At 34.7% G+C, this 13,845-nt stretch overlaps 1 protein-coding gene across 37 annotated transcripts in view; it reads right to left on the reverse strand.

Moving 5' to 3' along the window:
• Positions 1–13,845, reverse strand: part of RIMS2 (regulating synaptic membrane exocytosis 2) — a 594,048-nt gene that overhangs the window by 459,076 nt on the left and 121,127 nt on the right. For all 37 annotated transcript variants that reach the window (XM_088799000.1, XM_074316856.2, XM_074316855.2 and 34 more), the window contains one exon: positions 233–443. In XM_088799000.1, the coding sequence (XP_088655126.1) occupies positions 233–443 (211 nt within the window). The remainder of the gene's footprint in view (positions 1–232; positions 444–13,845) is intronic.

Raw genomic sequence — 13,845 nt, forward strand, 5'->3', positions numbered from 1 at the left:
GTTCCATGATTCTAAATAAAATAGTTAGCTTAAGGACATAAATAATGAGACAGATATCTTTTAACTCACAGAAAAAATTAAAAATTTCTTTTATCTAAAAGGAATACACTAGAGAAGGTGTTTGTTCATTGGTTAATCTGAATATTAACTTCAGTTGCCTTTTACATTTTACTCACAATAAGCTTAACTATGAGAGAATTATTACTTATACGTGTAATTTTCATTTCTGTACCTTGTTTGAGCGTAATGACACTCGACCTCCACAACGAGCACAGAATTTTGTTTGGCAATATGAACAGTTATGGCCACATCCATCAGCAAACTTTGTTTTGTGGCAGATACCACAGGTTGGGGCATCACCCTTCTGTTCTTGCTGCTGCTGTGATTCTTCTCCCATCTTCTTTACCTGCTCCTTATACATTTCAAACTGCTGATGAAGTTTTCTGCAAAGAGAACAGATGAGAAAAAATTGATTTTCTGATGGTCTCAAAAAAGTAACTACAATTTGTAGACACAATTTTACATAAAAAAATCCATAGGGTGAGAATAAAAGAATAAAAATTTAATTTTCTGACAGTGGAATAACATCCTGTACGGCACATCATATCATCAAACTGTTGCAATTAATTTAAGAACCAGTTAATATGACATATGTTTATGGAGACATTTTTTTTAATATAATTGTAAAATTTCTACCTATTATTTACAATGTATTTCCAATCATAGACTATAAAATATTTACAATATTATTTTTCAACAATTTAGCTTCAAAACAGAGGGAGCTAATTTCACTTACACAGTGAAGTCAAAACCTATGAAATTCAAATTGTTGAGACAGAATCTCAATTGGAGTAATCTTAAGAATCCAGACAGAGGGGAATATGTTGGATGAGTGCTCTCACTAATTGTTTAAATCTGTTCAACAGTCTGGACATTAGTTGGCTAGTAAAACACTGAAATATTAGGATCCTACTAAATAAGGCTGTGCAAATGCAAGTAAGGCCAAGTTTTACTTTAAAAACGAAACGATAAGAATAAAGATACCTAGAACCGGGTATTATTTACTCTAGTTAAAAAGAAATAATGATAAAACTTTCACTTTCATTGTTTTTATTGGAAAAATTGAAAATGTTTAAAACTACAATTAGTTCTTCTTAGGATTTACAAAGCTGTAAGTAATGCCATTCCCATCCTAAAAATGACCAAAGGCTAACTATTCTACAAAATCATAACTTTTCTTAAGCCCATCAGAGAGTTGAGGATATAAAGCAAACATATAATCTGAACTCCAAAGAGTGGCAAGCCCCTCCAAAGAGTAACAAGGACACACTGTTTCGCCCTTGGCAGGGCACAGGAGAAAGAAGTAGCCACAGTCCAGGCAGGCGAGAGGAAATCAGTTAAAACTTCAACAAATTGTAAAAGGCCAGGTGTGGGCTAACATGACAGTTTGGAATAGCTAGGGGCCCAGACTCAAGGGAATTTCACACTCACTCACAAGCACTTTTCCACAGGTTACTCCTCTCCAGTGGTTACTCATGGGTAAGATTGAGAGCAAAGCATAAAAACAGAGAATCCAGGGCAGTCGGATGGCTCAGTTGTTTAGAGCGTGAGCTCTTAACAACAAGGTTGCTGGTTCACTTTCCACATAGGCTGGTGGGCTGCTCTCCCTGCAACTAAAGACTGAAAATGGCAACTGGACTTGGGAGCTGAGCTGTGCCCCCCACAACTAGATTGAAGGACAATGACTTGGAGCCCTGGAGAAACACACTGTTCCCCAATATTCCCCAACAAAATTTTTTTAAATAACAGAATCCTTTGGGCGGTGGCTGTTCACATGTGCGTGTTAAAGAAATGACTAGTGGCTTCTGGGGCACAGCACAATTCCCCAGACTATCTCTCCTGGGGAAAAAAACACACAAGGAAACAAAAACAAAAACAAATCTAAAATCCACAGGAAAGGAAATAAACTCCATCATCCCCAGGGCTAAAGCAAAGATCCATTGCAGCTAAGGAAAAGGTTGAAGAAAAAAAGCTCTCTACCCATGAAAGAGGGACAGGAAACCATCCCCAGCCAAGATCCTACCTACGAATCAGTCTTTTTATCACTAGGGAGGAATGGAAAATCGTATCCCAAACCAATCAGAGACACAAGGCAGATTTGCTTCCATGGGAAGGGGAACTAAACAACTCTGAGCAAGCCTGAGGCACAGGTGCACAGGGCTTGCCAAAGAAGGGGGATGGAAAAACATAACAGAATACCCATTCCCCTACCAAAACTCTCACATCAAGGAATAAGCACCACTAGTTTACTGCTGAAGAAGGGGCAAGAGCTTGAGAAGAGATTGGACAGCAATGCTGAGGGAGTAGCAAAACAATGGGAAAAAATGCTTCGGGTGCTGCTGTACCATCCTAAGCACCAGGGAACAGTAGTCCACTCTTAGAAGAATTTGAAGACTGGTGGATAACAATGACAACAACAACATCCACATCGATATGAACTCCTGACTTGATTGGTGATTTAATCCCAAATACTAACAGTCTGACAGAAAAGGCATGCCCACTTTAAAGCATAAATACAATTCAAAACCATGAGACGCAGGGGGAAATAATAAGAATTAAACAATCCATTGTCTAGAGATAAAATAATCAATAGAGTCAGATGACAAGGATGATGGGATTAGCAGGCACAGATTTTAAAATAATTAAAATTATTAAGGTAAAGGATATATAGAAAAAGGTGAACAATACACATGAACAGATGGGAGTACTGGAGCAGAAAGATGGAAACTGTAAGAGTAAAAATGGAAATGCTGAAAACATAAACATGCCATCAAAGATGAAGGATTCCTTTGATAGGCTCATGAGCAGCTTTTGAAAGATCTGAGGGAAAGATCAGTAAATTTGAAAATAAGTCAATAAAAATTATCTAAATTAAAATGGAAAAAAGAGTAGAAGAAAAAAGAAAAAAAGGAAAAACATATGGGACTTTGGAGCTCCAGAAGAAGAAAGAGAAAACAGAACAAAGGACATACTTATAGAGATAATAGCCATGAATTTTCCAAAATCAATGAAAGTCACCAAATCACAGACAATGAACCTCAGAGAATCCATTGTAGAACACCAAATACATACACAGAAACACACACACACACACACACACACACACACACACACACCTAGACACATCATAGTTAGACTGTTAAAAAACAAAGAGAAAGAGAAAACTACAAGAGCAGCCAGAAGAAATGACACATTATATACAGAGACCAATGATAAGAAGTGTAGAAGATTATTTTTCAGAAACCACGCAAACTAAAAGACTTTGGAGTGACATCCATATAAAGTTCTGACAAAAAAAACCTTTCAGCCCAAGATCCTGTATGCAGTGAAATTATGCTTCAAAAAATGAAGGCAAAATAAAAACTTTTCAAGCAAAGAAATGTTGAAAGAATTCATTGTCAGTAGACCTTAACTACAAAGAATTTAAAGTAAGTTCCTCAGGCAGAACAACTATGACACTACTTGGACGTATCAAATAGGAACCTGGACCTAGACAGAGAAATAAATATTTATGTTAAAAAGGGGGAGGGAAAAAGTCTCAAACCAGTTCCTAAAAACGGAAAAGAAGAGAAAGTTAAACACAAAGAAAGTAGAGAGAAGGAAATAAAGATTGGGGGGGGGGGGTGAATCAATGAAACCAAATGCTTATTCTTTTGGAAAAATCAATATAATTTATAAACCTCTAGCCAGAACGATCAAGAAAGAATAAAAAGAATGAAGAACAAGAATTATCTATAGCAAAAATAACAGAGGAAACATCACTACAGGCTCCACAGTTAAACAAAATTTAAATTTAAATAAGAGAATACTGTTAAAAAAAAAAAAAGAAAAAAACCTATGCCCATAAATTCTACAACTTGCATGAGAAATAGACCATTTCCTTGAAAGAAAGAAATTAGCACATCTCACTCACAAAGAAATAGATAGCCTGACAAGGCTTATATCAATTAAAGAAGATTAATTCATAGTTTAAAAAACCTTTCAAAACAAAACCCCTGTTCACGATGGCTTCAATGGTGAATTCCACCACACATTTAAGGAACAAATAATACCAATTCTAATAATCTTTTCCAGAAAAAGGAATACTTTCTAATTAATTCCCTAATGCCAGCATTACTCAGACACCAAAACCATACAAAATATAACAAGAAAGTTATAAACCAATATTCCTCATGAGAAAATGCAAAAATCCTCAACACAACATAAACAAGTCAAATCTAGAAATATGTTAAAGAATAATACATAACAACAGGTGATGGTTATCCTGGGAATGCAGGTTGGTTCCATATTCTACATTCAAGCAATGTAATTCACAATATTGACAGACTAAGGTGAAACAAATATATGATTATGTCAAATTACGCCGAGAAAGCACTTGACTCAGCAAACTAGAAACAGACAGAAACTTCCTTAATGCAATAAGGATATCTACAAAAAATTCTATACTAAAAACTTTCAGTATTGTGAAAAATTGAATGCTTTCTCCCTGAAATCAGGAACAAATTAAGGTGTCCTCTGGTCCTCTCTCACTACTCCTAATTGATATTGGACTAGAAATCTTAGCCAGTGCATTAAAGCAAGAAAAAGTAAGAAAAATTAAAAGCATAGGGATTGCAAAAGAAAACTTAAAACCTATGTGCAGATGGCATAATTGTTTTTGTATAAAATTCCAAAGAAACTACAAAATATCTCCTGTAATAAATAACTGATCTTAGCAAGGTCACAAGATATAAGCTGAATACACAAAAAACAATTGTATTATTGTATACTAGCAACAGACAACTGGAAATCAAAAAATTTTAAAGTAGTCTCTCCTTATTTACAATAGCCAAGATATAGAAGCAACCTAAGCATCCATAGATAAACAACTGGGTACAGAAGATGTGGTACATATATACAATGGAATATTACTCAGCCATACGAAAGAATGAAATCTTATCATTTGCTATGCTAAGTAAAATAAGTCAGACAGAGAAAGACACATACCATATGATTTCACTTATATGTGGAATCTAAAAACTAAAATAAGTGAACAAACAAAACAGAGAACAAATTGATGGTTGCCAGATGGGAGGGGGAGTTCTGTGGCAGGGTGAAATAGGTAAAGGGATTAAAAAGTACAAATTGACAGTTATAAAACAGTCACAGGGATGTAAACTACAGTATAGAGTATACAGTCAATAATATTGTAATAACTATGTATGGTGTCAGGTGGGTACTAGACTCATCGAGGAGATCACTTTGTAAGTTATATAAACATCTAACCACTAACATGTACACCTGAAAGTAATATAATGTTGAATGTGAACTAATTGAAAAATTCAAAAAATTTTTAAAAGTAGTCTGCAACAAAGAAAAGAAAGAAAAGACAGGAATAAATCTAACAAAATATGTACAAGCTTGCTTTGTGCAAACTATAAAACACTGATAAAAAGAATCAAAGGAGATCTAAAAATAGGTCAAATATGCTGTATTCATCAATGAAAATACTCGATATTGTTAAAATATCAGTTCTGTCCAAATTGATCTATTGATTCAATGTCATCTCAATCAAAATATCAGCACAATTTTTGGAAGAAATTGACAAGCTAACACTAAAATTTACATGGAAAAGCAAAATTCCTAAAATAGACAAAAGATTTTGAAAAAGAAGAACATTGAAGGACTCACAATACCTGACTTCAGACTTATTTTAAAAGCTGCAGAAGTAATCAGGTCAATATGATATTGGCAAAGGAGAAACACATACGATACCAATGAACAGAATAAAGTCTAGAAATAGTCTAATACTTAAATGGTCATTAATTTTGTTAAAGGTTCCAAGGTAATTCAACGGAGAAAGAACAGTCTTTTAAGCAATGGGAAATTCATGAGTTAAAAAAAAGTAATTGGAAATGCATGTGTAAAAAAAATGAGCCTCAACTCATACTTCACACCTTATATAAAAATTATTCAATATATTACAGAACAATAATCAATGGACTACAGAAATAAATATAATGACTAAAATACAAAACTCCTAGAAAACGACATTGAAGAAAATTGTGCTCTTGAGTGAAACAAAGATTTCTTAAAAGAGGTTAGGTAAATATTTCTTCAATGGGATATAAAAAATATGAACCAGAAGGCAGCAATGGCAATATATAAATGAATAAGCATGGCTGTGTTCCAATAAAATATCATGAACACAAATTTGAATTTCGTGTCACTTTATAGTCACAGAATGTTATCATAAAAAAAATTTTTGCAACCATTTTAAAACGTAAAAACAATTCTAAACTTGCCAGTTATACAAAAAACAGGCAGTGGGCCAGATTTGGCCTCTGGGCCATAGTTCACTCATTTCTATACAATATGATTTCATTTATATGACATTCTGGAAAAGGAAAAATTATAAGTACAGAAATGACATCAATGGTTGTCAGGGGCTGGAATAAGGCAAGGGGCATAAAACTACAAACGGGAAAAAGGAACTTTTTGGGGTGAAGAAAATATTCTATGTTTTCATTATAATGGTAGATATACAACTGTACATGTTCAAAATTCACTGAAGTGTGTATCTCAAAGGAGTGAATTCTACTGTAAATAAATTATACCTCAAAAAACCTGACTTTAAAAAGTTAGTTTCACAGTGCTAACCTTAAGTCAGTAGGTAAATTAAAAGTAGAGCTCTATGAGTGTGTTCTTATATCTACTTAATCACTAAAGCATACTTTCTTTTCACACCTAATACCAATAATAAATTCAAATAGCTACGCCAGTTTAATGAACTTTTTTTGTAACTTCAGATAATGCTCTGTTTCTCCCTGATGATCTTTCACCAGGTTTAAGTGAATCTTCGCTAACACAAAACAAGCACAACTACACATGTCCAAGCCGATAAAATGTACCCGAACAGACATGTTTTTATGTGGGCTACTGATTGAGCTCTGCATCAGAGCTTCTCCCACCTTGTAGGAGAATTATCTTTGTATGTGTGAGATATATTGTACATTTCTATATACCTGTTGACACACTTACGATCTCTGGCATACCGCTGAGTACATGGCTGAACCTCACTGGGAGAAAGAGAAAGAAGGCAGGAAGAGGAAAATTAGAAAGAGCATTGCTTTGTTTCATTTCGAGAGACTGGCGTACTATACTAGGCAAGTTACCAAAGCACACTGGAAAAAAAGGCAGAAGTCTAGTTAAGTGACTTGTGCTGTAATATACATATCGTGCCTCAAGGAAAGTAGAAGTCCCGTTTCACACATGGGGAGAAGGCCAGTCATATTAACAGCAAAGTTGGTAATTATGTTTCCCAAAGTGCTAGATTAGAACTATTTAAAACCCTCTTACATTACATAAGAACTGTAATAATTCCAGAGGCCGCAGCATTATCAAGGTTGCAGGATGGGATGAAATGGTCCCAGTTGTGGGAAGAGATACAGAAGCTGCACTCCAGACAGGACCTGCCTGCAATAGTTTGAGGTAATAAGAAAAGACTTTTAGAGAGATTTTGTGTATTCGTCCTTCCAGTCCTTTAAAATGAGAAACTAGTATATGTAGAAGTGGTAGTGTACATGTGGATTCAGGAGCTAAATTGCATTCCTTGCCAAGAGCATATCTGGCCTTCCCATTTATAAATAAGAAAATTCTATCTCTGCTTCCCCACCCCAGTCACTCTTTAACCAAGCTAAACTAGTCTCTAGTCAACTTCCCAATTCTCACAAAGTTTATTAATGGTCGCCCTATACTTAAAATTAATGGACAAATTCTTTAGTCTTCATCTTACTGCATTCTCAACAGTATTTGAAATTTTATGTTCACTGTCCCCTTGGCTTTCATAACACTCTCGGTTTTCTTCCTGTATCTGTGGCCTTTCATTTTGTTTCTCCTTTGAAGGTCAAGACTCAGGCCCTCCTCTCTTTCATGCTGTAGTGTCTTCTTAGGCAGGCTTACCCATACCTAAGGTTTCAATTTCCACGTATATCTAAATCACTTAAACATGTAAATCCCCAGCTCAGAGCTTCAATATTCAGTTGCCTAATTTGACATCACTAATTGGAAATTTCAATACCACCTGAAATTCAGTATGTGCAAAATTGAACTCATAATTGTCCTATGTAAATCAGATTCTCGTCCAGTGTCCCCTACTTCAGTAAATAGTGCCACCAATCAATTATACAGGCCTGAAATCTAGAATTATTCTGGAAATATCTCTCTCCCTGAAACACATTAGGTTATCACTAAGTCCTTTTAATTTTACTTCCTACATGTCTTGAATTCTTCCACTGTCTCCATATCCACTGTCAATACCATTGGCCTTGTTCCCATCAATGCCCACCTACTCCCCTAGTTACCCACACCACTTCTCCCTTCAATCTATTCTGTACACTACAGGAAAAAATTATCTTTCGTGAAACAAATTATTATCATCTCTGTTTAAAATACTCTAATGACTTCTGATTGCTCTTAAGAAGAAAAAACTTCTTATGAAGACCTACAAAACTTTGAATGTTCTAGCACGCATTCACCTCTTCAATCTCATTGTTTACACTGTTTCTTTCCCGTCCTTCTGCTGAGGCCATTCTGGCTTTCTTTCATCCTTTAGACTCACCATGGTGCAGCTCATTACAAGATCTTTGTATTTTATACATGTTCTTGCCTCCACCTAGATTGCAATGTACACCTTTTTTGTTTTTCATTTTCTTAGGTATCCAGAATAGCATTGATCATAAGGTTGGTAGCATTCACTGATCCATGCTTGACTCCTATTTTAATTATTTTCCCTTCCCCAATGTGATTTCCCTTCCCTCAGGTAACTAGTCTTGTACAGTTACACAAATGACATTGTGTCATTTACTTATTTTTGCTTCCTATATTTCTTACTCAGCTTTACATTTTTATATATAAACTATAGCTAATGCATAGGATGCTTACTATGTATCAGGTAAATATGAGGTCTGACAATTAAGTTCGTGAACTTGCCACCATGCGCTTACATTGGCAGCACTGTACAAACAGCTCAATAAGCTTCATAACCTTGGTATATCAGTGTCTCACAGCTGTGTTCATGTCGACATGTGGCAGTGCCTTGCTGAGTGATGTTCATTATTGTTGCTGCATGTTTTTGTGTGCCGTCACTAGAATGTCTGAGCTTGAATTAGAGCAATGAACAAACATTAAATCTCTTGTTACACTTGGTAAGAGTGGAAGTGAAATCAGGGGCATGTTAGTCTAAGTTTATGGGGATAATGCCATGAAGAAAACAGTAGCGTACAAACGGATTAAACGTTTTTCTGAGGGGAGAGAACACGTCACTGAGGAAGAGAGGTCAGGGCAGCCAATAACGAGCAGAACTGACGAAAATATTGCAAAAATTCATCCAATTATGCATGAAAATGTGACTGTGAGAAGCGTAGCAGACCAAGTAAACATCGATAGAGAAACAGTTAGGACAATCTGAAATGAAAATCTTGGCATGAGAAGGTGTATGCAAAATTGGTCCCAAAGGAGTTCTTACATCACGACAACGCACGAGCTCACAGGGCACTGTCTGTGAGGGAGTTTTTAGCCAGTAAACAAATAACTGTATTGGAAAACCCTCCCTACTCACCTGATCTGGCCCCCAATGATTTCTTTCTTTACCGGAAGATAAAGGAAATATTGAAAGGAAGACATTTTGATGACATTCAGGACATCAAGGGTCATACGATGACAGCTCTGATGGCCATTCCAGAGAAAGAGCTCCAGGATTGCTTTGAAGGGTGGACTAGGTGCTGGCATCGGTGCATAGCTTCCCAAGGGGAGTGCTTCGAAGGTGACTGTAGTGATATTTAGCAATGAGGTACGTACCACTTTTTCTAGGATGAGTTCGCAAACTTAATTGTCAGACCTCATAGATATTATTGCTATCATTATTCCTATTCTGCAGAGAAGTTATTTTGCTCATGCTTACATATATGGTAAGTGGTTAAAGACCCAAATTCAGTGTTGCTCCATGCTCTTAAGCATTATAGGTTATGCATCTCATTCATGCATTTTAATGGCTTTGTAATGTTCTGTTTATCTAAACCATATTTTATTCATCTGTGTATTTTTTAAGTTGGCCCTATAATTCATTACTATATAATATTTCTGTAATGATATATTTATAAATAGTTTTCTCTGCAGTATACACGCAGCAATGTAATACACACACTCAAGTTCACTATATCTAAACTGCGCTGCCATATAGCTTAATCCAGTTAGCACACCTGTAAGCAGAGTATGAAGATTCTAGTTTCCTATTGTCCTTGTCCATGTGTAATATCATTCAACTTTTAAAATTTTGGGAGCTTTGATAGATTATCTAAGTTCATGTTTTTCTGACTGCTGATGAAGTTCAGCCAGTTGGACAGACCTTCCTATGAGCTGCCTATTCACTCCATCCTTTACCGATACTCTATTGGATTTCCTGTATTTTTCTTGCTGATTTTCAGGAGTACCCTGTACAGCCTACATATTCATCCTTTATACATTAAGTATTGCAAGTATCCTAATCTGACAACTAATTGTTAATTTTGTACATGGTGTCCCTTTGTTAAACAGAAATCTTTAATTTTGATGTAGTTAAATATATCAATTTCTCCCGTCATGTTTTGTGGTTTTGGTGGCTGGCTATAAAAATTCCTTACTTACCCCTAAGTCAGTCACAAAAAATTCTACAGTTTCTTCTAATAGCTTTATAATTTTGCCTCTCACATTTAGGCTTTTAATCGATCTGAAGTTTATTTTTATATGTGATATAATGCAAGAATTTAATTTCAATCTTCTCCATATAGAGATTCCATTTTCCCAGCCCCATTAAATAGCCTGTCTGTTCTTCCACTGATTTATGACAGCAATCTATCATATACTAAGTTTCCACATGTGCAAAAGTCTATTTATGGATGTTGTATTCTATTTCATTGGTTTTTGTGTTTGTTCCTACTCCAGAACAACACTGTCAGAAACAAACTCCAAATAGAATGAAAGGTCTAAAAGATCTCAAATATATAATATACTTGAATATATAACTTCCCAGTGATGTAAATCAGAGGTCAGCTAACTTTTGCTGTAAAAGTCCCAACAGCAGATATTTTAGGCCTTGTGGGCATAGGGTCTGTCACAACTACTCAAATCTGGCATTAGGATGCAAGAGCAGCCATAAATATATATATATATATATATATATATATATATATATGCGCAAACAAATGAGCTTGACTGTGTTCCAATACAACTTTATTTACAGAAACGGGCAGGATGCAGGATTTGAACCACAGGCCATATTTTGCTGATCCCTGATATAGATAAAAGAGTCAAAGATATACTCATATTTAATTTAAAATTTTTACTACAAGTGGATATTTAAAAGACATATACAATAATATATTCAAAACTATTGTTTTTTCCACTTTATTTCATAAAGCTATTTTATAATCCAAATTTTTAATGTGTATTTTCTACATAAATGTTTCCATCACCACTAAAGGACCTCACTGTTTTCCAAAATAGATTTTATTCACTTCTGAGTCTTTGAGAAAACAAAACTTTACAACCTGTTCATGGTAATCCTGCTGTTCCTGGTAGTTTTATACCCAGCCACATAGATTTTTGTTGTTGTTGTTTTTCCGTTCATCTGATAGGTAGGCTTTCATGATCTCCATAAACTAACCATTTTTATTACTTTTTTAAAGTAATCTTTAAAAGGTTTGTTTACTACAACTTCCAACATTAGCCATTGTGAGGTCATACCTCTGGAAATTTCTAGATTGTTGCTAAATTTATTTATCTCCCCTTTCACAAATTCCATCAGGTACAGTGTATCCCCATATCCACAGGGGATACAGTCCAAGAACCCCAGTGGATGCCTGAAACCGTGGAGAATAGTACCAAACCCTATTTATATATATACTACGTTTTTTCCTATATATATATTTATATATATATATAATATATATTTTATTATTTTTATTATATATATTATTTTTTATTATATACATATTTATATATATTATGTATATTTTTCCTATTTATATATTTATGTATTATGTATATTTTTCCTATTTATATATTTATATATTACATATATATGACAAAGTTTAATTTATATATAGGAAAATATATAAATATATACATATATATATATACATATATATATATGACAAAGTTTAATTTATAAGCCAAGCACAGTGAGCGATTAACAACAATAACTAATCATAAAATAGAACAATTTTAATAATAAAATACAGTGTAATAAAAGTTACATGAATGTGGTCTCTCTCTTCTCCAGTAATTTTTATATAAACCTACTCCTGAATCTGTGTAACCATCCCTTACTTGCAATAAAATGGCTCAGTGTCACTCATTTCAGCGGACCACTTGCTGAAGTTTTCGTATAGGCTCAATGCTTTCTGGCACAACATGTTGTCGTCAATGGGAATATGTTTTCTGTTCATGTCTTCCACCCACAAATTTGATGCATTTTCCATCGTAACTAATAAGTACTTATCACACATTGTTGCTGTAACTTTTGCAGTTTGAAGTGTGGCACAAAAGTAGCACAAATTTCTTTTTCCTTCCTCACAATTTAACAAAAGATTCCTTCTTACTATAGATCTTAGCAATCTCAGCATATCATTTTTTTTCTTTCCTTATTAAGTCTAGAACTTTCACCTTTACACTTAAAGAAAGCACTTTATGGCTTCTCTTTGGCATATCCAAATTGCCAGCATCACTACACTTATACTTTTAGGCCACTAAGAAAATAAAGGTTACTTGAACACAAGCACTGTGATAGCACAACACCCCATCTGATAACCAAGTGACTAATGCGTGGGTAACATAGACAGTGTGGAGATACTGGACTAAGGGATGATTCGTGTCCTGGGCAGGCCAGAGTGGGACAGCGGGAGATTTCATGACACTACTCAGAATGGTGTGCAATTTAAAATGTACAAATTGTTTATTTCTAGAATTTTCCATTTGATATTATCAGACCACGGCTGATGGTAACTGAAACAGCAGAAAGTGAAATCATGGATAAGGGGGGCAACTGAAATATCCATAGGTATAGGTAAGTTTGTTTGAGGTCCTTCAACATAATACGCCTTCTCCAAGCAGTACTTTGTAGTTCAAAGAAATTGAGGGCTTCTCATAATAAGATAGATTTTACAAGAACTCAGAGCAACTCCCTTTTATTAGAGGTGTGATTTCAGAAAAATAAAGAAATCCATATATCCAGACTATATAGTGTTAATACTTTGGCTTTGTAAATTGTTTTGCTATCTGGCAAAATGGATTCTCCTCTTTGTTCTTTTTGAAAATTGTTTTACTATTTGTAAAACATTTTTCTTCCAAATAAATATTTTAATCCTTTTATCCAGTTCTCTTGAAAATCCTGGTGGATGTTTTTTTATTATGATTACATCACATTTATACATTAGTTTTAGAAGAATGACATCTTTACAATGTTGGGTCTTCTCTCCTACAAACATGGTGAGTCCATTTATTGCCAATCCTCAAAAGACAGTAATTGTCTATATGGTTTTACTGGGGACTTTTTAACTCAAAATGTTCCACCTTAACTTGTGATCCACCCCTAAGGGGTCCATGGACAAACCTGTATTTCAATTTAATTGGCTCCCTTTGTAATTGTGTGTGTGTGTGTAATTGCTTGTATTATATTTTGTGTTTGTCTTAATTGCACAAAACATTATTTTGAGACGGAGTCTATAGGATTCATCAACTTGTCAAAAAACAGATTAAGAACCTCTATAA

The sequence above is a fragment of the Rhinolophus sinicus genome, chromosome 6 (assembly GCF_057876585.1).
Source record: "Rhinolophus sinicus isolate RSI-liver-muscle chromosome 6, RSI-T2T, whole genome shotgun sequence".
NCBI classification, from domain to species: Eukaryota; Metazoa; Chordata; class Mammalia; order Chiroptera; family Rhinolophidae; genus Rhinolophus; species Rhinolophus sinicus.